A 25435-nucleotide genomic window follows, 5' to 3' on the forward strand; every position below is an offset into this window, starting at 1 on the left:
GGCTTGCACTCTTACTGTCCAACTCATATCAAATCGAAGTATTTATCTATCCCCTTTCATTAAGATACCCTAAGCCTTTCTGTAGGTCTTAGTTCTACTACTTCCATATCTACTATTTTCCAAATCACCTCAATCTTTGAGATAAGTCTTTATACTGGCCTCCTGATATATCTCTCACCTAGTTCTTTATTCATAATGCTTTCTATCATACTAAGGCCATGATTCTTGACAGTTTTTAGTTACCCTTTTAAAAATCTCCATTTTCCTTGTCAGTGCCCATGTTTCTGCTGCATGGGGTTGAAAGTCTTTGTCCTCTCTGCCAATGGCACATTCTTATCTATCAGTGGTTTGGTTACCTCTCTCCATTTCATCCATCCTGCAACTATCTCTTACTGCTCTCAAGTCCTGCTTTACAGTCCATTGTGTCTTCAAAGTAACAGAAATTTTTACCTCTTCCTAAACCTGCCTGCCTAACAGGGCTCTCTATTCCTCTCAGTTCTCTATTCACTCATGAGCACGTGTACACTGAAATTCTGAGGACCTTTTGTGACAATAATTGTCACACCCAGTAGAGCAGCATTCTATCCGAAGCCTTTCCAAGAAAAGCCACTGTTCAGTTTGTTCCTTTTCCGCTATTTCCTTTTCAGTCAAAATAATCTTTATTTTGGTTATATTGATTTTCAGTCATTCCCTTTCTATTCTACTCTTCCACCTTTCAAATATTTCCACCACCTCTTCCACAGATTCTGCTGTCAGCACTAGGAGCCCTCTTCTCCACAACTCTGTAGTGGTCTGGTAAAACTAAGGTATACTTAACTTCTGTAGTTTCTTTAATGACGATGGCCAACAACAAAAGGGCACTTAGCTTAATGGACTTCTACATTTACCTCAAAATTCTTCTGAAACACTCTAGATGTAATGTTACTGTTTTGTTACAAGGACATAATTCTGTTGCTGACCTCTCTGGCATGATGTCAAACTGACAAATTAATTTTAAATAAATAAAATTCTCTAAGTCTCTCCCTAGCACCTTTTCTAATGATTCATAGCAATAGCAAATAACTTTATTTGGCTGTAATTTTTTTCCTTTCTATAACATTAATGCAAGGCCCTTTTTCCCCTTTTCTGATTATATCTCTTCTCTTATCTAGTTAGATCATGGAAGACATGCTTTCATGCTGCTGGTATTAACCCTTTAACGCCGAAGCCCTATTTACAAAAACGTCTCCCGTATGCCGGCGGCGTTCGGTGAGTTAGCGCCGAAGCGGAAAAAAGTTTTTAAAAAATCACAGCACGCTTAGTTTTTAAGATTAAGAGTTCATTTTGGCTCCTTTTTTGTCATTGCCTGAAGTTTAGTATGCAATCATCAGAAACGAAAAAATATCATTATCATATATAAATATTGGAATATATGACAGTGAAAAAAAAAAAAACTCGCATATAATTGTATACAAATCGCTGTAAGCAAAATGGTTAAAGCTAATGACTTAATTTTTTTTAGTTGTATTGTACACTAAATTGCAATGATTTTGGTATATAACAAATTTTAAAACGATCAAAGCAACACAGAGAAAATATTATCACAAAATGATGCATGAATTCGTAACGAGCGGACGTAAAAAATTTTTTTTTTTCAAAAATTCACCATAAATCGAAATATTGTGCTAGAGACTTCCCGTTTGTTGAAAAATGAAGCTAATTGATTGAATTGCAGTTTTCGACCATTTCGGTCGAGTTAAAGTTGACCGAAAGTCAAATTTTTTCTATTTATCGTGATTTATATGAAAATATTTCAAAACTGATAAAAGCTACAATCATGAGTTATTTTTTGTTGTATTGTAAATGAAATTGCGCACATTTTCATATATAAAACTTCATGTAACGACTAATATAAAACGGTGCAAATATTACGACAACGAGACGAAAGAATTTCTGAGATGTTCAGCACAGTTACCGCGCAGACGTAAGGAAAATGTTTTTTTAAAAAATTCACCATAAATCGAAATATTGTGCTAGAGACTTCCAATTTATTGCAAAATGAAGGTAAACGATTGAATATTACTAGAATGTATGAGTTTTAGCTTACAATTGCGTTTTTTTACCATTTCGGTCGAGTTAAAGTTGACTGAAGGTTGAAATTTTGGCAGTTATCGTGATTTATGTGAAAATATTTCAAAACTGATAAAAGCTACAACCATGAGCTAAATTCTGTTGTATTCTACATGAAATTGCACACATTTTCACATATAAAAGTTTATGTAACGACTAATGTAAAACGATGCAAACATTACGACAACATGACGAAAGAATTTCTGAGATGTTGGCCGAGTTACGGCGATGCAGGCGTAAGGAAAAAATTTTTTTTTCAGAAATTCACCATAAATCGAAATATTGTGCTAGAGACTTCCAGTTTGTTGCACAATGAAGGTACATGATTGAATATTACTAGAATGTAAGCGTTTTAGCTTATAACTGCGTTTTTTTACCATTTTGGTCGAGTTAAAGTTGACCGAAGCTTGAAATTTTGGCAGTTATCGTGATTTATATGAAAATATTTCAAAACTGATAAAAGCTACAACCATGAGTTATTTTCTGTTGTATTCTACATGAAATTGCGCACATTTCCATATATAAAACTTTATGTAACGACTAATATAAAAGAGTGCAAACATTACGACAACGTGTGAAAGAATTTCTGGCGCGGACGTAAGGAAAAATTTTTTCAAAAATTCACCATAAATCGAAATATTGTGCTAGAGACTTCCAATTGGTTGCAAAATGAAGGTAAATGATTGAATATTACTATAATGTAAGAGTTTTAGCTTACAATTGCATTTTTTGACCATTTCGGTTGAGTTAAAGTTGACCGAAGGTTGAAATTTTGGCAGTTATCGTGATTTATATGAAAATATTTCAAAACTGATAACAGCTACAACCATGAGTTATTTTCTGTTGTATTGTACATGAAATTGCACACATTTTCATATATAAAACTTTATGTAACGGCTAATATAGAACAGTGAAAAAATTACGACAAAATGACGAAAGAATTTCTGAAATTTTCGGCCCGAGTTACCCGTGGGCGTAAGAAAAAAGTTTTTTAAAAATTCACCATAAATCAAAATATTGTGCTAGAGACTTCCAATTTCTTGCAAAATGAAGGTACATGATTGAATATTACTAGAATGTAAGAGTTTTAGCTTACAATTGCGTTTTTCGTCCATTTCGGTCGAGTCAAAGTTGACCGAAGGTTGAAATTTTTTGTAGTCGACATTTGCTACGTCCACTCGGTATTCAACAGACAATTTTAGTCGACGTTTGCTACGTCCAACAGGCGTTTAAGGGTTAATATGCTTATTACTTCTAGATGGTCCTAAGACATTTTCATTTTTCATATTCCCAAGGGACCTTTCAACCTCTTTAGCTGTTATGCTCTCTATTGGACTCTATAATATGTCACACTCCTACAGTTCATACTAATCGCATTCATTCAAAATGCCTCTGCCACTGGCCTATTTAGCTTTCCTTCTCTTTTCTCTTTATGTATCTATCCTGTTCCCTTCAGAAAGTGCATGAGTGATGAGTTGTGTTTGTCACTGTAACACTGTTATGACTGGCTTGTCCTACCGTCACTTGATTCCATTGCTACTTCTTTTTCTTCATGAATTATAATCAATGATTAATTTCTGCACATATGTGAACAATTACTTTCACACAAAATGTCATTTCTACCCTCTACTTTTTATACTACCATAATTACCTGATCCTCTGGTCCAACTGGTGTTCTGGAGCTACAATATGACTTTTGATTGTATGTGTGCTGTTGAACCTGATGTAAAAAACCACTGGAATCCCCTTCTAAGGAATTTCTACCTGCCCCAAACTGTGAATAGGAGGATGCTATGGCTCCAGTCCGTTTCCTTTTTACACCATTCACTGGCTGGTCTGACTCAGGACTTATAGGAGTGAAGTGGTAAGAGTGATGACCAGAGCTCTGAAGAAAACAATTACATTGGAATTATACATCATATAACACTTATTTTTAGTAGATATAATCTCAAGAGACTAAAAATAATATCCAAATAACCTGTAAATCTGTAATGTACAATGTAATGTACTAACTTTGATCCCCTTAATTAAAATTTATGCAACACTCCTTTGCCATGCAGTTTATAACTTTCATGAACAAACACATGAATAAAGTGAGGACTATACCTGGCTTTGTTTTTTGGGTGAGGGAGCACTGTGATAATAATGATCGTGGTAATGATGTGAATGCTGCTTGCCAGTGGGAGGTGGAGAAGGGGCTCTTGGTGAAGATGAATTTCCTACAATGCCTCTCATCACATCACATACTTCTTTATCTTCACTGAAGACATCATCAGCCATTTCGTCATCTGAATCCAATCTTACAAGATTTTCTACGACAGTGTCAGTAGGTCGACTGAAAAATAAAAAGGTATTCTGTCATTATTTAAATTTTCTTATTTCCAAGGTTAATTTCTAAGGCTTCCAATATAATGAACAATAAATTTAATATGGTGGTTTTGCATCTTCAATGAAAGACCAGCATATAATATGACTTCACACATGTCCAATGCAAAACTTTATCACTTAAAAAAAAAGTTTCTCAATACACTGTCTACATGATTTATTCTAACACACCAAGGACTGTTATAGTCCTCTTAAAAAATGTATCTTGTAATTTTTAAAATTTCCTAATTTTCAAGGTTATTCCCTAAAACTTCAAAGATATGGAAAAATAAATTTGACGTGGTAGTTTTGCATCTTCAGCAAAGACCAGCATGTAATAAAGACTCCTCACACATGAACAATGCAAAATGTTATCACTTTCAAAATAAAAATTTAGTTTCTCAATATAACACAACATGGTAATAGTACTCTCAAATTACAACCTCTACTTTCAGTAACAACACCTGTTTTAATAACAAACTATTTCAAGTAGCAAACGATGTCTGGCTGATAGTAAATCGGTAAAATTTTTCAAGGAATTTTTTACTTCATACCTGCTTTACATATGCCTTGAACATCACCAATCCTGGAAGTTTAACACACACTACTTTAAATTTCAATTACTCTAACAGAGGGAAGTCCCTTCACTCACAAGCTGATACCATATCACTTCTGATCCATAGCAATCCAAGATGGTTAACATTAATCAAGGAGACAGCTACTCTTTGTGAAGCAATGGTTCACCCCAAAAGAACAGAGAGAGGTCTGACAGTACATTACAAAAGTTCAACATTAAGTACAGTAAAGCCACCTGGAAGTAATTTTCTCTTTACTACTATTACTACTACTCCTGCTGCTGCTGCTGCTACTGCTTCATTAAATTGTGCCTGTGCAAATGTTGTAAACTTTCTAAGAACAAGGAAAAAAGATCCATCCAATTCTGCCTAGTAGTCCATGAATCCAAGTTCCACTGGCATCCAAGTGGCAGAATTAGTCACTTTGCATTATCTGGACCACCAGTGAGGTACCAGGGGTTGGGAAGAGTAATCTCTTAAACTGGAGTACAGTATTCCCAGATTGGTATTAATGTCGTTAAACTGTAAGGAAATAAGGACTAAGCAAGTTAGATAATAAAGGCTGCATTTTGTTTAGCTAAGAAAAATTTTAAAAACAGGTTTTGACGTAGGAAAAACCTATTTTTGGTAGTAGCTGTTGAGTCCTCAAGGAGTTACCTTCCATGGTGACCAAACTAATATCAAAGAATTCTCTTCTAGTTGGTCTTTTGGCCAGGTATTGTGTCGTAATGATTAACACTATAACACATGATGGAGTATATAATGGACTCAAAGATAAGAGGGCACTTTCCCTTATCTTCAGCGAAGCTGAACCCAGCTTTTCCAATGTCAAAAGAACCTGCAAGAAAGAAAAGTGACTATTGCACATGCGCATCCGCCCTCTTGTTTACAACCAGGCTGTTAAAAGACCAAGGAGCCATTACTCTCTGTTGGTCAATGCAGGTTGATCCCTTGCCCAAACCCATGCCTTTTTGTCAAGGAAGTGGGAGGGTTTTGAGGACTCAAGAGCGACTACCAAAAATAGGTTTTTCCTATGTCAAAACCTGTTTTTTGATAGCATAGTCGCTGTTTCATCCTCAAGGAGCTTTACAAAGAAATTGACAGGTGACGAAAAAGGCTTAAGCTCTCGCTTTTTTATCCCAACACCCCAAAGGAAATAACATTTCCTGTCCAAGGTCAAGCCACAGATTTCAAGTCCCATTCTTTATTCCAAATACTCTTCAGGTTTTGATACCAAGGAACAAGAAACTATACACGAACTTACATTTTAGGATGTAGTTCTACAGTGGCTTAGCTAAGTATGTTGGGTTTGGTTGTAGTACTGTCACCCATCTCCCAGCAATAGTTAGCATACTCACCATCAATATGACCCCTGGTTTTCTGCCGCAGCGCCTAGGGGTTAAGACTAACTATGCCACCTACTGATACACAGTGTAGTCGAATTTGTTCGAACATGTGGCAATAATTTAACTGATGACCACCCTGTACATTTGGAGACTTCTTTGAAAGAGACATTTCTGAAGAAGGCCAAAGACATACTTACTTTATTAACATCATGTGACCTAAGGAAAGAGTGAGGATTTCCCTTTTTAATGAGAAAACACTACACTCATTCTTGGTCTTTGTAGGGAGAGTGGTTAGTTTGTGCTAGGGTGTAGGAAAATAGGACCTTCTGGGGAGTTTGCTGTGACTTCTAGGCAAACCTTAAGTGCTTGAACTGGGGATAATGTCTTGTCTGCTAAATTGAATTTTCTTATAAGAATGGATTTCCTTTTTAAAGGATCCATATTCTTGGGCAGGAATGATGGGTCAGGGGACAATAATAATTGATGGTCAGCTATTTGCGTGATGCATCATCCCCATCTAAGAGAGCCCAGTTCACATACTGTATGAGCTCCTGATGCTAATTCAATCAAGAAGATCACCTTTTGTAGCCTGTGCGTTGTGGTTGTATTGGGTCCACTGAATTGCGGGGTTGATAGAAGTCTAAGCAACTCGTTCAGGGACCATGTAATTGGAAGCCTTTCAGGAGGGGGCCCTTGTAGAGCAAAAGATCTCAGAAGGGAAGTGACAACGTCTACACTGGAGTCAATCCCGAATCCATAAAGCAAGGGTTCCATTAATGCAGCCTGGTATGCCATGACTGTTGTAACCACAAGGCATTTGTCTTCAAAAGCGTACATAAAAAAAATAAAGTTTCTATAGAAATCTCAACTGGGCTCTCACTATGGATGTAATCTAACCATATCTTCCATACAGACTGGTAATGCTGGATAGATGTCCGTAATTTTTGCACAGGTACCTAGCAATGTTGAGTGAGTAATTATCACAATAGATATTTTTAAAAAATCTATGCGTGAAGGTCTCGGCTTAGAAAGGAGAGACTTTCCCTCCTACTGTCTGGGATAGAACAGCAGACGACAGTGGAATTTATCATTTTGTCCGTTGTTGAGGTAATAGGAACCAATGCCTGTTTGGCCAATTTGGGGCTATTAAGAACACTATTCCTGTGAAGGTTAGAAGTTTGCTCAAAACCTTTGAAATCTGGTACAATGGAGGTAAAATTATTGTCCTCCCCTTGTTCTAGTCTTAAGTAAGGTATCTCTTGCTGTTGCTTGACTGTCCAGGTTTGGAGACATACATTAGGAGTTTGTGATTCTAGTATGTGGCGAACAGGTCCACTTCCGGCTGTGGAAGCATGTTGGCTATTATTTGAAAAGAGTGGTTGTCAAACATCCACTCTGTTGAGGCTGACGTTTTCCTTGATAGAGAGTCTGCTATTACACTGAGATCCCCCGTGAGGTGAACTGCAGACACGTGCCAATTCCTTGCTTGCACCATGGAAAGGATGGCTAACATAACCATAATGAGAGGAGGTGAATGTGATCCAGACCTCTTGATGTAGGATATTGTGGTTATGTTCCCTCTCTTCTGGAGGTTTGAATTTTTTGAGAGACAAAAAGACAGCCATCAGCTCCAGGAAATTGATATAACAATTCCTGAGTAGCTGATCACCTCCCTGCCACCTGACAATCCTCCCAATGTCCTCCCAACCTGTCAACAAGGTATCTGTGAGTTTGTCACTCACACACATGGAGGAGTCGGAGATTCCTTCCAAATCTAAGGCCGAAGTATCTCCCCAACTCTTTTAATCCTTTGATGAGGTCTGTCTCGAATCTTTTTTCTTGCATGCGGTAGCCAGAATTTGTTCACATTTTTAGTTGCAATCTATGTATTGGATCTATTACTGACTAGAACTGCAGCAGGCCCATCATACATTCTGATTGCCATCTGGAAACTCTGGGCTGTGCAAGGAACCTTTTGAGGACTTGCCTTATTCTGTTTGAGTATGATGGGGAGAGACAACAGGCCGTAAAGAGTATCTCAACACAGTCCCAGCCACTGAAAGTGTCTGCTGGGCGTGAGGCAGGATGTTTTCAAATTTATAATAAAATCTTTTGACTGTACTGTACTCTGTTGACCATTGCTCTTAGGTTTTTCAAGCACTCTGTTCTTGTGGGCCCCCAGATCTTTTTGTTTGAGTTCTCAAACAAATACCATTGCTAGTTTTGAAAAATATTCTTTAGGCAATGTTTAGCCCAAAGGACTTGACTTTGAATCTGTACGTATCTTTCCCTATTCGGAACCTTAGGAAGGGGCGGAAGGGAACAGCTACAGGGATGTACCAGTGTGCATTTTTCAGATCCATAGAAACTGTCCGAGTCCCTTTTTAAAATGATTCAATGTACTTAAGCAACGGTAATTATCCAAAATTTTCAGCAAACAATGTGCTTGTTCAATGTTGATTGATTGAGGATCACTCTTCTTTTGTATGAGTCCCTTTTGAGGACACTGAAGAGACATACTTGGTGGCGAATATATGCAAGTTTCTCTATAGGCCCCATTAACAGGACCTTTCTGTACATATAAATAATGCTGTCCCCCCACCAGGGAAAACTTCCATTGTCTGTGATGTCATCGAAGCTGACCCCCAACCAATATAATTCCTCTTGGTATCTGCCTCCTCCTCTGCCTTCACCTTTGATAGACATTCCAGGTGTTGTTTTTCCTTTTTTCCCCTATGAGATGGTTTTTGGATCTTGTGAAAAAGGATGGCCTTGAAATTGTTGTTATCACTTTGCAGAGAATTGTCCCTTCTGACCACCTACCTGTTTTTTGAGGAAAAATTTTTGGGGGTGACTGAAGGCTTATATGATTTTTGATCAAAGTGAGCCCTTTTTGGAGTTGGGTAAAGGGAAATTTGGGTTCTTTGTTTCCTGAATTCCTCTTTTCCCAGAAGAGTGTACACTGTACAATTCTGTTGGTGGGCATGCTCGTTGAGTTGACCAACAACAGACTCCTCTAACTGGTCCTTACAGAAGGGGTTAGAATGTAATAATGCAGTGACATTGGAGAGTGATTTGATGGAGCTCTCCAACGCTTCCATTCGCAATTTTATGCGCCATTCTAGGAAGTCAAAGAGTGCTTTCCATCGGGTTCTCATAAGACTTTTGGCCTCAACAGCAAAAATCATCCTGGGATATTCTGGAAGCCTTAAGATGGCAACTTCCAGCAAGGTGGTATAATTCTAAGGAGTCGGAGCCTAGCCTAAAATTCTGACAAGGCTTCTTGGGTCTTATTCAAAAAGGAAGTAGAGATCCATTTTTCACTGACCTGGTAAAGGGTGATTTCTTTAGTTTTTAATGCTACAGGCACACGTTAGAACACCATTTCTGTTAGTGGTTTCTCCAAGTCTGATGAGGATGGTACCAGGTGCCATTCTGTATTAAGGAATGCTGCCGTTTGTAAATTCTATATTTACAACTTCGATCATAGTTTTTCTCTCATTAATTACCTACTTACCATTGGGAGAGAAAGTGCACAATGAGGCGTCTCGCCAAGGATTATCAGCGTCATCAGGGGTGAGTATTGGAGACCCTATTATGCTTTGAACTAAAGTTCTGTATTCCAAACTGACACATTGTTGTTTCTAGTCGGAATTCTAAAATCAGACCTTGTTTGGGCAGCAATTGTATCTACACTCACTTTTCGGCTACAGGATGTAGTACTTTTACACTTAGGTGCATACATGACTGACTGACTTTGCTTTTCAGAATCATGCTTCATGTCCCTTATATACTGCCGTTCTGTGGCAAGGGCATCTTTGATGGTACTCAAGTTTCCTTACGGAATTGACCAAATTTGGCGTAAACTGTGTATCCCTTTTGGGGGAACTTGCCGCAAACTGTGTATCCCTTCTGGGGAACTTGCCGCAAACTGTGTATCCCTTTTGGGGGAGCTTGCCGCAAACTGTGTATCCCTTTTGGGGGAGATTGCCGCAAACTGTGTATCCCTCTAGGGGTACAGGTCAATAAACACTCAACTTCCTCACAGAACTGATCAAATGTTGCAAACTGTGTATCCCTTTTGGGGGATCTTGTGCAAAGTCACCACATTGGTGCCAGCGTAGTGTTTCGGCGGCGCCATTAATTAAGTCTCCGCTGAGCATGTTTTCTTTGGTGACTTCCCATTTTCTTCAAACTCAATTAGTCACGCCTAAAACGTGCCAGGTCACGCATTTTAACCATTTTTACTTTATACGTATTTATACAAATGTCACACATTGTGTATCACATGTTTCTTCATTCACAGGCATCAAGACTGTATCCATATTGAAGTTCTGTATGTTTTGTATTGTAATTTGTACTCGTTCACTGCATATTATTGTTTATTGTTTCGACCTCAGGTCACAGTCAATTCCATTGTCTTTCGCGGGCCGGCGTCAGTCTGCCGCTATATAAACTGCCTGGATCTGTAATAAAGTAGCAGTAACTTTTACCTGCTCGTTTCTTTGACACCTTACACTTGCTGCAAACTGTGTATCCCTTTTGGGGGTACAGGTCAATAAAAACTCTATTTACTTACAGAATTGATCAAATTCCACAAAATGGTGTATCCCTTTTTGGGGGGAGCTTGCCGCAAACTGTCTATCTCTTTGGGGGAGCTTGCCATAAACTGTGTATCCCTTTTGGGGGAGCTTGCCATAAACTGTGTATCACTTTTCTTTTGGGGGAGCTTGTGCAATCTAACTGAGCTTCAGCAACTAAACTGTAACTGCCTGTTAATCAAGGGGCAGAAGTCCTGGGCAAGTTACTATACCCTTCCAAAAAAGTAGACATTTCAGTCTGAGTTAGGTGGATCCCAGTATCCCTTTTGGGGGAAAGATCCTATTCAGCAATGATAGCTGCATGGGGAATAGAATTCCTTCTGGGAGGTTTCTCCCATGGTAGCTTAAATTTATGTCCCTGAGCCTTCTGGGTTCAGCAGGGCCATTTCGATGGCAATGTTCACTTCATATTTTTAAATAAGAATATGAACTCCAAGTAAAGATTCCTCTACTTCCTCCACGGGGTTAACCTGGGAAGTATTGGTGACTGATGTTAATGGGTTTTGGCCCAAACATTGATGTTGTTCAGAGGAAAGGTTAAATATCTGCTGCCAGAGTTCTGCCGGAAAGATAATCTCCCTCTTCTTCACCCCTATTGAACCCTAGGACCCATTGAGGCAGCTTAAAATGAGCTGTTTCATCCTTAAAACTTGCTGCCAGGAGCCCACTATAGATCTTGCCCAAATGTGGCGACCAAGCAAATTTTCCTTGTTTTTTACAAGGACTATGCTCATGGCACGTAGTATGGGCTGTACCCAGTGAACCAAGCAATTTGCTACAGAACACCTGAACTGAGTATCCCGCCTAATGGCGGCCCTGTAATGATATAAAGCAAGTTGTTATTAGAAGCTAGTTAGTATTAATTGTTTTTAAGTGAGGGACACCTCATATAGTTTCCATACTACAGGTTAATTTGATTACAACTGTGCAGTTTTAATACATTTTATTAAATATCTATGTTAAACCTTCAAAGGTTTAGGTTAGTTTTCATACCTGTACATGGCTGTATTACTTATACACTGTTAGTCCTTTTGCAATGGCCAAGTGAAACTTTTAATTCCAATTGTCATGTCATTCAGACTAATTGCTATGAACTAATTTGTTTGACTAACCCAAACTATTGTTTTATATAGCCTAAGGTAATGATTCTAGTATAATCTACGTTAAGCTAAGAATAGAGGATTTCTTGGAAGGTTCTTGCTTAACCTATTCCAGGCTTATTTATAACTTAAAAGATATAAACTTTACAGAAAATAATTCTCTTACCTGCTTTATGTGGCCAAGACTACCTTTTCATTTGATATTCGGCCATTGCTGTTTTAGGCTAATAGTAGGATATTCCTTATAAGGGGGTTCCTACTTAATATGGTTAATCTACTGCCTGTTCGAGATTTATATTACCTTTAAGGATATAGGCTACACAAGACCCTACTAGCCTGTAACCTTACAGATATGCTACCGAGTCATAAACTAAGTTATTTTTTTTACGCTAGGATACTGTTTATGTATAATCCTAGGCTTATTTGTTCTTTCTTAACCTAGTATAGGGTACTACCTAATCCAGATTATTATAAAAACAGAAAACTTACTAATATGTAACCTTATTATTCAACTATTTGTCTACCCCAGTTTGTTGTTTATATCCAATCCTAGACTATTTGGTTTACTATATAAAACAGTAATCACTAATGTGTAACCTTATAACCAGGTTATAACTTACTCTAATCTAGGCTACTGCCTAATCTGGATTATTTAATTCACACTTAAGTGTATGGGTTACATAAACAAAACACGATTAGCCTACCTTAGTATGTAGCCTTAAGGTTAGGTTACCATCTCATCCAGCACAGATTTTGATTTCATCTAGTCCTAATTACATGGTCTAGGCTAACAATTTAGTCCAAAAATAGGATGTTCCATGAAAAGTTACCACTTAATTGATATAAGGTAATGCCTAGGCTAGTCCTGGATTATTTAGCTCATGCTTAAGTGCACAGGCTTATATAGAAGAGAAAAAATTTTTTCTAATATGTAGCCTCATTGATAGGCTATCGATTTACTTTGCCCAGATATTGTTATTATCTGATCCTAGGGTCCTCGGTCTAAGCTAGGCCACTTAGGGTATGTAATCCAAGGATGTACATAGGCTACAGACAACATCCACTATTAATCTAGTCTGAATTATTCTCACTTACTACCTAGATTATTGTAGACATTGTATAATCTGAAAGGATTTTCCATATTAATAATAAGTTGTGGAACATTTCTTTTACTTAAAACATTTACTTAGAATTTAAAACAATTTTCGTTTTACGATACTTGGTAGCAATCAATGCTTTACAAAACTAGGTAGGGTAGCGATAACCGAGCCGGGTTCCGGCTTTAACACACAAATTATATAAATTCCCGAAGTTTAAAACTAAAACTTTTAACTGGAAGTTAATATTGAGCACTTATCTTGCTATTTTTGATGTTTCCATAATCCTCGATATTAAAACAGAGAAAAAAGCCTAATTTTTTCGGAGCGCTGGTAACGACGTGAACCATTCGCTTTAGACCAAACAGAGAGTAATGACTCCTTGGTCTTGTAACGGCCCGGTTGTAAACAGGAGGGCGGATGAGCATGCGCAATAGTCACTTCTCTTTCTTGCAGGTTCTTTTGACGTTGGAAAAGCTGGGTTCAGCTTCGCTGAAGATATGGGGAAGTGCCCTCTTATCTTTGAGTCCATTATATACTCTATCATGTGTTATAATGTTAATCATTACGACACAATACCTGGCCAAAAGACCAACTAGAAGAGAATTCTTTGATATTAGTTTGGTCACCATGGAGGTCTGGTAGACCATGGAAGGTAACCCCTTGAGGACACAACAGCGACTACGCTATCAAAAATCTTCAAAATCTGTGTGTACAAGAATACAACCACTGCCTTTCAGATGGGCAATTTATTCCAGAGGTGGGAGGATCATCCCATGAAAAAGACTGGCACTGTTTTGAACATCTGAGGAATACACAAGGCTGACCCTTTTCAAAGTCCCATAGCAAAAGGACAGGAAAGACAATCAAATACCCACCAAGAATTGCCAGATTCCAGTTCATGTATATGAGCAGGGAATGGGTGATTCTTATAATCCCCTATACAGTCTGTGCCAGAATTTAGTTCACCTGGTCAAACTTCACTTAAAAAAAGGTTGAATTCTGTCTTTTCCAAAAGGTCTGTAAGCAGTACTACTATACTCCATGGATAAATGATAGTGCTCTGCATCTCCATAGGGTTTGATTATATTTTCCGCTTGGAACGTGAGTTTTGTTCTTGAGAGATTGGATGACATAACATCACAAGACTGCAGCTGAGAAAGAATTTGTTGCTAGCAACAGGCAGCTAAAGGAATACACTACTGCATTTTATGCTTTAAAGAGCAAAAAAAGATATTGTACGGATTGTTGTAATTAAATATCGCAGCACTCAAGTGTAGGATGGATGCTTTTGTTGTCATCAGATTGTTCTCTCAAGTGCTGAATTGTTTACTGTTAGTGTGTGATTTTTTTTATCTAAAAAGTGGCAAATTATTTTTTGTTCAGGAAGAATTTTGTTTGTTGGCCTACCAAGTTTGTTAATTTGGGAGTTTTTGACCAGGATCTGGAATGTTAAATTAGTTCGTGAGAGTTTGTTTTCCTACAAAACTATTTACTGTTGCTAATGTAAACTGATCATCAAGTTATCCATATCTTGGGCATTTCATTTTGTATAAGCTACTAATAAAATATTTGTAAATCATATAGGTATTATAAAAGCATTAGCAGTATGAATGTGTGTGGTTGTGTTTATATATTATCAATAAATATGGGTTTTACTTAAACTTGTTTAATTTCTGAACCTTCACACTGCTTCATGTATCAACCCCATGATAGCATGAGCACATGCAGGAAACTGAGGTTATTGTACACACAGCAAACATCCTTCAGAAACCCAAGACCATACACAAGAAGATTTCAAAATATCAACAGTCTTAAAAAGCACACACACACATTCCAATGATACCAAACAGTGTTAGAATGGGGTTCAGGCCCATAATCACAGGTATGATGTTCTGTCTGAGGTTCAGAACTAAAAAAAAAAAAAAAAAAAAAAAAAAAAAAAAAAAAAGGAAGAAGACAAAAACCATGTTTCATATTCCTACCTTACTGCCTTCTATTCAGCCTCTAAAGAAAGTGGTATCAGAATTCTTAGACGAAAACCATCACTGGAAGAAGTTCCTAAATGAAGTCTTGTAAACAGACATACAAAAGTAATTGTAATTACACAGATTGCATCTCCTGGAGCCCAAACCCAAGGGGAGCAAGACTAACACTCCTTCAACAGAAGGAACATCCCAGGAAATCCCATATCACTCAGAGGGGAGACACCCAAACACCACTTTCACAGCATTCAGTGGACCAAGACAGAATAATTGATGGCAAACTCAAAGACAGGAGAAAAGGAGAGCAGAAACCATGTTTCCTACTCATTTAACCCCTCTGCTGCAGAACCAAAAGATGATAATCCAAGAAGCCATACTAAAACAGGGACTCTTGGGAAACGATCTGAAAGAGTAACAACATAATGAACAGTTGTTACAGGGCACAAACCACCAGGACAGAGGGCACTGGGTGTATCCATGACACCTTCCTGGTGTTGTAATAAGTCTAGTGACACTCCTACACTTTGAATATCTGCACAGTACCAGCTGGTGCACTGGAGATTCCAGGTTAAATAAGGCAAACTCAACCCTTCAACTAGATCCTCTCTTATGCTCTTGGTAGATTCTATGAAGAGTAGGATACAAAAAGACAAGTAGAAATGAAGAAATAACCACAGAATCTGGCCAACATGGAGACCTTATCTACACCTTCCTTGGAAGTCTCGCTGAAGATCGGTCAGGAACTTTGTGACAAGCCACTGGCTCCTTCCATTAAGCCACACTAAAATAAAAAGAAATGATCAGAGGAAATCCAAGAGAATAACCTGGAAAAGATATCCCCCCTCCACCTTCAATGGTTGAAGGACTAAGTAGGAAGGACAGCAGGAAAGGCAGAGGTGGAACTTCATCCGTGCCCCTACAGGGGTTTGTGCATTTACCACCATGTCTTTAATATAAAATCAAGTCTCATTGTAAAGACAAAAGTTAGTAAACTGTATACACAACATGGCATACTGAAAAACCACAAAAACGGCAAAAGAAAATGGCGATGTCTTGATTAAACTACAGCTGAAGAAATAAATGGCAGTTTCTCCACAAGTGAGTGGGTAGTACCCTGTCTTTCACCTGTCAGCCTCAAATTCATCACCATATTACCAAACTTTGATGACTGTTTCCTGCTCAGCCAGGAATACTACTTATAAGGTACTAGTTTGCGTTCTTATAAGAAAGAGCTATATTCTGTTTCATCACAAGCCCATTATTTTAAATTATCCTGTATGCTTATTCAGGTAGAATGGCTTCACTGCTGCCAGACAGGAGGGAGAAATTCAACCAGGGTCTGGTAGAGTTAAAGCACCTCTAAGAGAGATTGATTAGTGCCCTCAAGTTCTAAGGACTCGCAAAGGGTTTGAACTGGACTGGTACTGTTAAGAGAGTTGTGGCTTTACTGTTTAGGTTGTACATGAAGATTATGAGTTTGTTACATTTTCCAAGTTTTCCTGTAAGTGGCTGTGGCTCCCATGGGACCAATAGAGAATATATTAGAATACTTATAGTTTAGAATACAGGAGCAGATCTCATAAATGTTAATGAAAATTCTTCAAATGGCATTTAAAATGCAATGTCAAAACTGTCCTCAATGAATCAGATGCCTGTTGTTCAACAGCATTACTATAAGCTCATATACTAACTAGTCTAAATCACTAGGTAAATATGTTCTTTAAAGAGGTAGCCAAGGGCACATGTGAGAACCAAGTACAAGCAGTCCCAGATTATCGGCAGGGGTTCCATTCTGACAGCTTGATGATAAGCGAAAATCGTCGATAACTGAAAATCGGCGATTTTTGGTGCTTATTGGTGCCAATAACCTGGTATCAGCACTGATTACTGGAGATCAGCACCTCTGTTAGGTATGTATCGGTGCCAATATCTGATTATCGGTGCCGATAAGCAAAAATCAGCAATTTTCGGCGCCGAAAATTGCCTATTTTCATCGCCAGACAAGCGCCTTAAAACCAGATCACCAACCGGGGACTGCCTGTAACTGGTTGAAAGAAGAGTTAAAAAGCAGCTAAAGGAAGTTGCTATACTAAGAACACCAAATGCATGCACTAGTAAAGTGCTTATGGAGGCAAGAAGCACCTTCAGACTTGCAGCAAACCTAAGTAGCAATGACGGCTGGGTCATGAGACATGAAAAATTTGCATTGCACCTAGGATACTCTTTTGTCTCATGGAAATTAGAGGAGGGCCACTAGGCAAAGATATCTCACAAAGATCAGGAATCTGCAGGAGGAGCACCACACAAAAAGCAGGAGCTACTACAAGCAGAGACACCCAACGTGTGGAAGTAATTGGAGGAGGAGCAGGTGCAGCTGCATGAGCCACAGGCATGAAATTCCAGGTGGGAGCTAAAGCAGGCTATGTGGCATGGGATGAACAGACAAGGCCATTGCTCAGGGTCACTGTAATGGACATATAGTGAAATACCAGAATCAAATGAAGAGAAATGGGTTAGGAATACAATTCTGCTTGAAGATGTCATGCAATTGGAACTTCAAAAGTTCAAGCGAAGATGCAATGCATTACTACCTATGCTATTGTCCTTGCAATCTAATACATTTTTATCTATTCATTTATTAATTTTTTTTAAAATAATGAGCACCATATTCTTTGGAAGCTTGAATTTCAAGTCAATGGCCCCTGTGGGCTTGTTCCATATGTATAGGATTCAACTTCCGAATAATAATGATAATAATAATAATAACCGAGGTCAAGGGATAAGACATAAGCTGGAGAAATCAATGCATGGGGGCAGCAAAGCCCTGAGGGCATCCAGATATATGGAGGCAGCCAGGTATAAGGCCAATACGTCAAACACTGGAGTGCAAGAACACACAGGAGCAACTGAAGAGATTGGATATGCAGGATCAATGAGGAATCGGGAGTAGACATTACAGAAACTTCTATAGATGAAAAGGCCCAAGCTATGGGAACAGCAACATCATTAGGTAAGGTAGCAATAAGAGCAGAAATAGATAAGGCGACAAGACTGTTGGGATGACAACACCAGGAAGAGGAGAGAGCAAGTACATGGGTACTCAAAGGCACAGTTAACAGGAGCAGTAGATGAGACCTGGAAGGGGAGTCAGGAGGCATCAGCAGAAGGAATTCACCTGGAGGGCAGGTCTGCTACAATGGTATGAAGATCTATCTGCAGGTGAAGCAGCATGAAGAATGAGGAAGCCTAATCAATAAACACGTGACTTGACACTCAGTTGCAACATGACAACCCTTCCCAAAGACTTGCCAACAAGAGAGGAATAATGTTACTTGTAGTCACGATTGTCCAAAATGATTCCACTGCCCTTTAGATCACTCCCTGACACTGTACAAAGAAGAAATAGAGAACATACTTGGTCCCTATAGGAACGGCATTGCAAATGGGATCTTCTTTAGAGATGATGTGAAAGTGCCGGAGGACTTGACGTAAGTATGTTAATGAAATACATAAATAGATAAAAGAGGGGCACTGCAAATGAGGATCCTTTTGGGGTGACAAAAGAGCACTGCAAAATTTATCATTCTTGTCAGCAAAAGTACAACGAAGCATATTAATAACAGGAATGACATATCAACAGAGAACCTAAGGTGTTTGTTACTACTGACAAACATGAAGTGAGTGAACTAAGCAAACAATTTTGCTAATAATATACCCAGATCAAGACATGGCAAGAGCAAAAAATTTTGTTAACAGCCCAAAAACATGATATGCCAAATCCCATTTTGAAATTGTCAAAAAAAAAAAAAATACTAAAACAATATCTGAAAACTATGATGACAAATTACATTACTGATCACCAGATAACCATAAAACCCCCCCCAAAAAAGAGCCTTAGACTACTCTCAGTGCCCTCTCAGCAAAATATTAGTTACTGGATAAAAATAACTCGCTAAAAGCCTCACAAAATATTATAAACACCACACAAAAGATGGGGATAGGATAGAAATGCACTGAAAAATGTAATCATGTCAATGGTAAATACTAAGCACAACAGAAATGCTGCTAAGCCTTGGATAGAATGGCAACAAATCCAACCATTACCAAGGTGAAGAATGAATATTGTATCTATGACAGGTTTTGAGTGATGTACAGGCTAATTCAAATGAGTACTGTATTAATATTATGCGCCATTCAGTTTGGATGAATTTAGCAGGGAAAATGGTCATATTACTTCCATGGCCTATAAATGAATTATGGCAACTATAATAGCTCAGCACGGGAGAGAGATCAATCAGTATGCCTTGAGATTTCAGAGGGGAATGCACTGCTTCTCTTCAGCACCAGGACATCTCTTTATTTATTTGCTCATAAAAAACCCAGGGGTTGCTGCTGGTTTTAGCTCTTATCTTTTATAAGTGTGTCAGCTATAATTGTAATTTTGCAAAGAAATATTAGAAAAAACATGTACTGTATACCTCACAAAAAGTTACTGCATCTCCACATCTCAGTAAATCTCGTAAATATTTTATAATATATATACTCAAAATTTGTTAATGATTTTAGTTCTTATCTGTTATGATACTGTGTGAGCTGTAATAATAATTTTACAAATAAAATAAATTATTAGAAAAAACATGCATAACTTGGTAAAATTAGCATATTTTTTATAGCATAGTCCCTGTTTTGTCTTCAAGGAGTTACCCACATGGTGTGCTAGCACTCCATGGTGACTAGACTAGTATCAAAGAAATATTTTTCTAGCCTGGTCTTGTAGCCGGGTATTGTGTCGTACAACACTATGACACGTGATAGAGTATAATGGACTCAAAGATAAGAGGGCATTTTCCCTTATCTTCAGCAAAGCTGAACCCAGTTTTTCGTATGTCAAAATATGCAAGAAGTGACTATTGCACATGCGCATCTGCCATCTTGTTTATAACCAGGGCAGGCAAGAGACCAACTCCATTATCTTCCGCTAGTGCAAACTACGCGCACCACGCTTCAGTGCTCCTTACTGCTTTCACCAATAAGAAGTATAGAAACATCCAAACTCAAAAGTTAAGTGCTTATTTTTAAGCTTCAGTTGAAAATTGTTAGTTTAAACTGTGGAACAAATGTTTTATGTGTACGGAATCCAGAAACCGGACTTTCTTTTCAGAGCGCATGGTCAGTGCTCTATCATGATCTCTGTTATCGGCTAAAGCCCCGAAAATTTGAATTTTTGATCATTTAATTTAAAAGTGTAACTAAAGAAATGTTCCACAATTTATTATCAATTCAAATAATCCTTTCAAATAACAATGTGGTCAGAGGTTGACTCCAAAGACACCACAAGGAATGGAAGTCTTCTCCTTGGGGACACAGCATTGTTCTCAATGGGCTGGGGTGGAAATGGTCTCATTGTCCCGCCTCTAAAAGGATTCTTTCAAGCATCAAGCCCCTCTCTGGAAGATTACGTGCAGAAGGCCTTATTAAAAGGTGTCATAGAGAAACATGCGTATATTTGCCATCAAGCACGTCTCTTCAGTGTTCCCAAAAAGGATTCCTCCAAGCAAAGAGTGAACCTCGACCTATCAACATTGAACAAGTATAGTGTTTGCCAAAAGTTTCGGATAACTACCGTTGCCCAAGTATGTTCAGTCATTCCAAAAAGGAATCGGACAGTTTCTATAGATATAAAAGATGCACACTGGCAAGTCCCTATTGCCGCTCCCTTTTGCTCCTTCCTAAGGTTCCGGATAGGGAAAGAGACATACAGGTTCAAAGTTATGCCTTTTGGGCTAAACACTGCCCCAAGAATTTGTACAAAATTAGCAACAGTAGTTGTCCAGGAACTCAGGAAAGAAGGAATACACCTAAGAGCTTACCTAGACAACTGGTTATCTGGGGGGCCACAAGAAGAGAATGCTTGAAAAACCTAAGAGCTGTGGTCAACAAACTCCATTCAAAAGGTTTTATAATAAATTGGAAAAAATCCCGCCTCACGCCCAGCAGATGCTTTCAGTGGTTGGGACTGTGTTGGGATACTCTTCAAGGCCTGTTGTCTCTCCACATCAAAACTCAGAGCAGAACAAGGAAAAACCTCAAAAGGCTCCTAGAGCAGCCCAGAGTTTCCAGGCGGCAATTAGAACGCATGATGGGTCTACTGCCATTTGCATCAGTACTAGATCCAATACTCAGACTGCAGTTGAAAAACGTGAACAAATTTTGGCTACCGCACGCAAGAAAAAAGATGCAAGACCAATCTCACCAAAAGAATAAAAAAGTCAGGGAGATACTTCAGCTTTGGACCCTAAAGGAATCTCTGGCAGAACAGGTCACCCTGACTCCTCCATCAGTAAGAGCGACATTACACACAGATGCCTCACTGACAGGTTGGAGAGGACACTGGGATGATTGTCAGGTGGCAGGGAGGTGGTCAGTTACTCTGAGGAAGTGTCATATCCATTTCCTGGAACTGATGGCTGTCTTTTTGTCTCTCAATAAACTCAAATCTCCAGAAGAGCATATTCTGTTGGTTCTAGACAACATGACTGCAATGTCCTGCATCAAGAGATCGGGATCATGTTCACCTCTTCTCAACATGACAATGCTAGCCATCCTTCGGATGGCACAAGTAAAGAAGTGGCAGCTGTCTGCAATTCACCTCACAGGGTCTCTCAACATAATAGCTGACTCTATCTAGGAGAACGGCAGCCTCAACAGAGTGGATGTTGGACAAACACTCTTTTCAAACAATAGCCAACATGCTTCCACAACCAGAAGTGGACCTGTTCGCCACATACAAGAGTCACAGACTCCCAGTATATGTATCTCCGAACTTGGACAATCAAGCAATATCAAGAGATGCCTACCTACAAGACTGGAACAAGTGGAGGACGATATATCTTTTTCCTCCATTGTCCCAGATTTCGAAGGTTTTGTGCAAACTCCTAACATTTGAAGGAACAACTTACTTAACAGTCCCAAATTGGCCAAACAGGCATTGGTTCCTATCGCCTCAACAACGGGCGAAAAGATCAATACAACTGTCGTCCGCTGTTCTATCCCAAAAAGTAGGAGGGAAAATCATTTATGCATCCTCCTCTCTGAGCTGAGACCTTCACGTATGGATATTTTAAACATTATCTACCGTGAAAACTACTCACCCAACATTGCTAGGTACCTAGAGCAAAAATTACGGACGTCATCTATCCGACAAAACCAGTCCATTTGGAAGATATGGTTAGATTATATCCATACTGTGACCCCAGTTGAAATTTCTATAGAAACACTTAAATTTTCTGATATATCTTTCTGAAGACAAACACCTTGTGGTTACAACAATCATGGCATACAAGGCAGCATTAACAGACCATTGCTTTATGGATTCGGGATGGACACCAGCATAGAAGTTGTTACTTCCCTTCTGTGGTCTTTTGCTCTACAAAGACCCGCTAACAAAAGACTCCCAATTACTTGGTCCCTGAACAAGGTACTTGGATGTCTATCTACCCCTCAATTCAGCGGACCCAATACAACCGCAACTCACACGCTATAAAAGGCGATATTCCTGATTGCATCAGGAGCCCATATTAGTGAACTGGGCTCTCTTAGACGGGGACGATATATCACACAAACTGCTGATAATCAATCATTATTGGCCCAAGGCCCATCATTCCTGGCCAAGAATGAGGATCCTTTAAGAAGGAAATCTCCTATTCTTATATGTAAGAAAACTCAATTTAGCAGACAAAACATTATGCCCAGTTCAAGCACTTAAGGTTTACCTAGAGGTCACAAGCAAACATCCCAGAGGGTTCGATTTTCCTACACCCTAGCGCGAATAAACCACTCTCTCTACAAGGGCTAAGAATAATTTTAGTGTCCCTCATTAAAAAAGCAAACCCACACTCCTTTCCTAGGTCACATGGCACAAGGAAATTAAGTAAGTCATTGGCCTTCTTCAGAAATGTCTCTTTTGGAGAAGTCTCTGAAGGTACAGGGTGGGCATCAGAGACAAGTGTTCTTAAAACATTACTGCCATGAGCTCAAACAATTTCGTCTGCACTGCATGTCAGTAGCTGGTATGGTTAGTCCTGACCCCATAGGCTCTACTGCAGAAAACCACGGGTCTTCCGAACAGGTGAGTATGCTGACTATTGCTGGGGAAGATACGAAAAGACTGCAACCACACCCAGCATACTTAGGTAAGTCACTGTAGAACTTCACCCTAAAAATGCAAGTTCTTGTTTAATTTCTTATTTCTTGTTACCAAAACCCCAAAAGGTTTTTAGAATAAGGACTGGGGCTTGAAACTTGTGGCTTGACCTCAGAGCAAAAATGCTTTTTCTTTGGGATGTCTGGGACTAAAATTCTGAGAGATTAAGCCTTTTGTCACCTGTCAATTTCTTTTGTAAACCTCCTTGAGGACGAAACAGTGACTAACCTATCAAAAGACAGGTTTTGATGTAGGAAAAACCTATTTTTGGTAGTCGCTGTTGAGTCCTCAAAACCCTCCCACTTCCCTGACAAAAGGCATGGGACTTGGGCTAGGGATCATCCTACATTGACCAGCAGAGAGTAATGGAGCTATTCTCTTGCCTGCCCTGGTCGTAAACAAGATGGCAGACACACATGCGCAATAGTCACTTCTTGCATTTTTTGACATAGGAAAAACTGGGTTCAGCTTCGCTGAAGATAAGGGAAAATGCCCTCTTATCTTTGAGTCCATTATACTCTATCATGTGTCATAGTGTTTTCATTACGACACAATACCTGGCTACAAGACCAGGCTAGAAAAATATTTCCTTGATACTAGTCTAGTCACCATGGAGTGCTAGCACACCATGGGGGGTAACGCCTTGAGGACTCAACAGCGGCTACCAAAAATAGGTTTTTCCTACGTCAAAACCTGTTTTTTACAAGTGTCTTGTAAAAGAGACCCTACATAGGGTTGTAAATAGTCACTTTCAACTTCCCGTGGAAGTTAGGGAAAAATTTATAAATTTTTTTCTTATGCCATGTGCATTTGCATATCTTCCTCTTTCCACTGATGTGTTTTTTTCTTAAATTGGCCAATCTTAAAGTTTGCCTGGTCTGGGGGTGTGCTTGATATATATTTTAGTCCGTCCCTTAGGGGTTAACAGCATACCTGGGAGGATCCAAGCCAAGCTTACATGCTGGAACTACTTTTTCTTAACCCACAGAGGCCAGCCTAAATATACATTAACAAAATCCCATGACTGGGAAAACTTTAAGGTCTGCCAATTTAAAAAAAAAAAATACACATCTGTACCTACCACATGGAAAAAAAACACACATCTGTACCTACCACAAGAAGTTGAAAATGAGTATTTCCAACCTTGTGTGGGACCTCTTTACTGAGACACTCATAAAAATACCAGGTAATTTTAGTGAGTTATACATGATCTCTCAGGTATGTATATACTGTATATTTTTTACTTCATTTTGCAAAATACAATTAGTACAGCTCACATAATATGGTAAAATATGAGAACTAAAACCAGCAACAATCCCGAGAATATTTAAAGACAAATATATATGAGAACTACTGGGATCAGATGTAGTACCTTCCCCCCATGAAATCTCAATGACTATTATTCCTTATGTCACTGAGCTGAAGTGTGAGTTACTATAAGAGTTGCTGTATGGTTATTTATGGACCAATCAAGTGATCTGACTGTTTTCCCACAAAATTCATTCAAATATCATGACTCCAAATAAGGATTATCGTATGTTGTGCACCAGTTGTCCTCTTATGCCGTTCCTGGGCATCAAAAGATGCATGCTGCTACCAAAGGATTAATGCTTCACTTCATGTACCTGATGTGCTCCACACAGTTTAGGGCTACTTCATGATTAAGATTACTGGGTTTTTACAAAAATCACAAATTTTTACCGTAATATGCATTTTTCCTGCATATACAAGCCACTGCCAAGTCTTCATCAGTTCAGTCATTGAAACTCGGTAACATGGTAGCTAATGGTAGGTGGGAGGGTGGTGGGGAACATCCACTCACCTGCTGTAATCAGGCCTGGTTTCCTTCAGCATCGAGGACTACACAATGGTTAAGGTGATTAGGGTAATCACCTCTGGTTTGTATACCTAAGAAATGTACAAATTACTTACAAAAAAGATTAGATGTTTCACTCTAGTAAAACCTCAGAGGACCAAGTGCTGTCCTAGAGACAGGGTAGCACAGGTTAGAAGACAGATACTATCTGGGTCAACCTAAAATGATAGGTTCAGATC

At 38.9% G+C, this 25435-nt stretch overlaps 1 protein-coding gene across 2 annotated transcripts in view; it reads right to left on the reverse strand.

Moving 5' to 3' along the window:
* The window catches only part of dx (deltex), a 319771-nt gene that overhangs the window by 128704 nt on the left and 165632 nt on the right, over nt 1-25435 (reverse strand). For both annotated transcript variants that reach the window (XM_067108869.1, XM_067108870.1), the window contains exons 10-11: nt 4216-4444; nt 3761-3994 (exon numbers count right to left, since the gene is read on the reverse strand). In XM_067108869.1, coding sequence (XP_066964970.1) covers nt 3761-3994; nt 4216-4444 — 463 coding nt within the window. The remainder of the gene's footprint in view (nt 1-3760; nt 3995-4215; nt 4445-25435) is intronic.

Source organism: Macrobrachium rosenbergii, chromosome 9 (assembly GCF_040412425.1).
Source record: "Macrobrachium rosenbergii isolate ZJJX-2024 chromosome 9, ASM4041242v1, whole genome shotgun sequence".
Lineage (NCBI taxonomy): Eukaryota > Metazoa > Arthropoda > Malacostraca > Decapoda > Palaemonidae > Macrobrachium > Macrobrachium rosenbergii.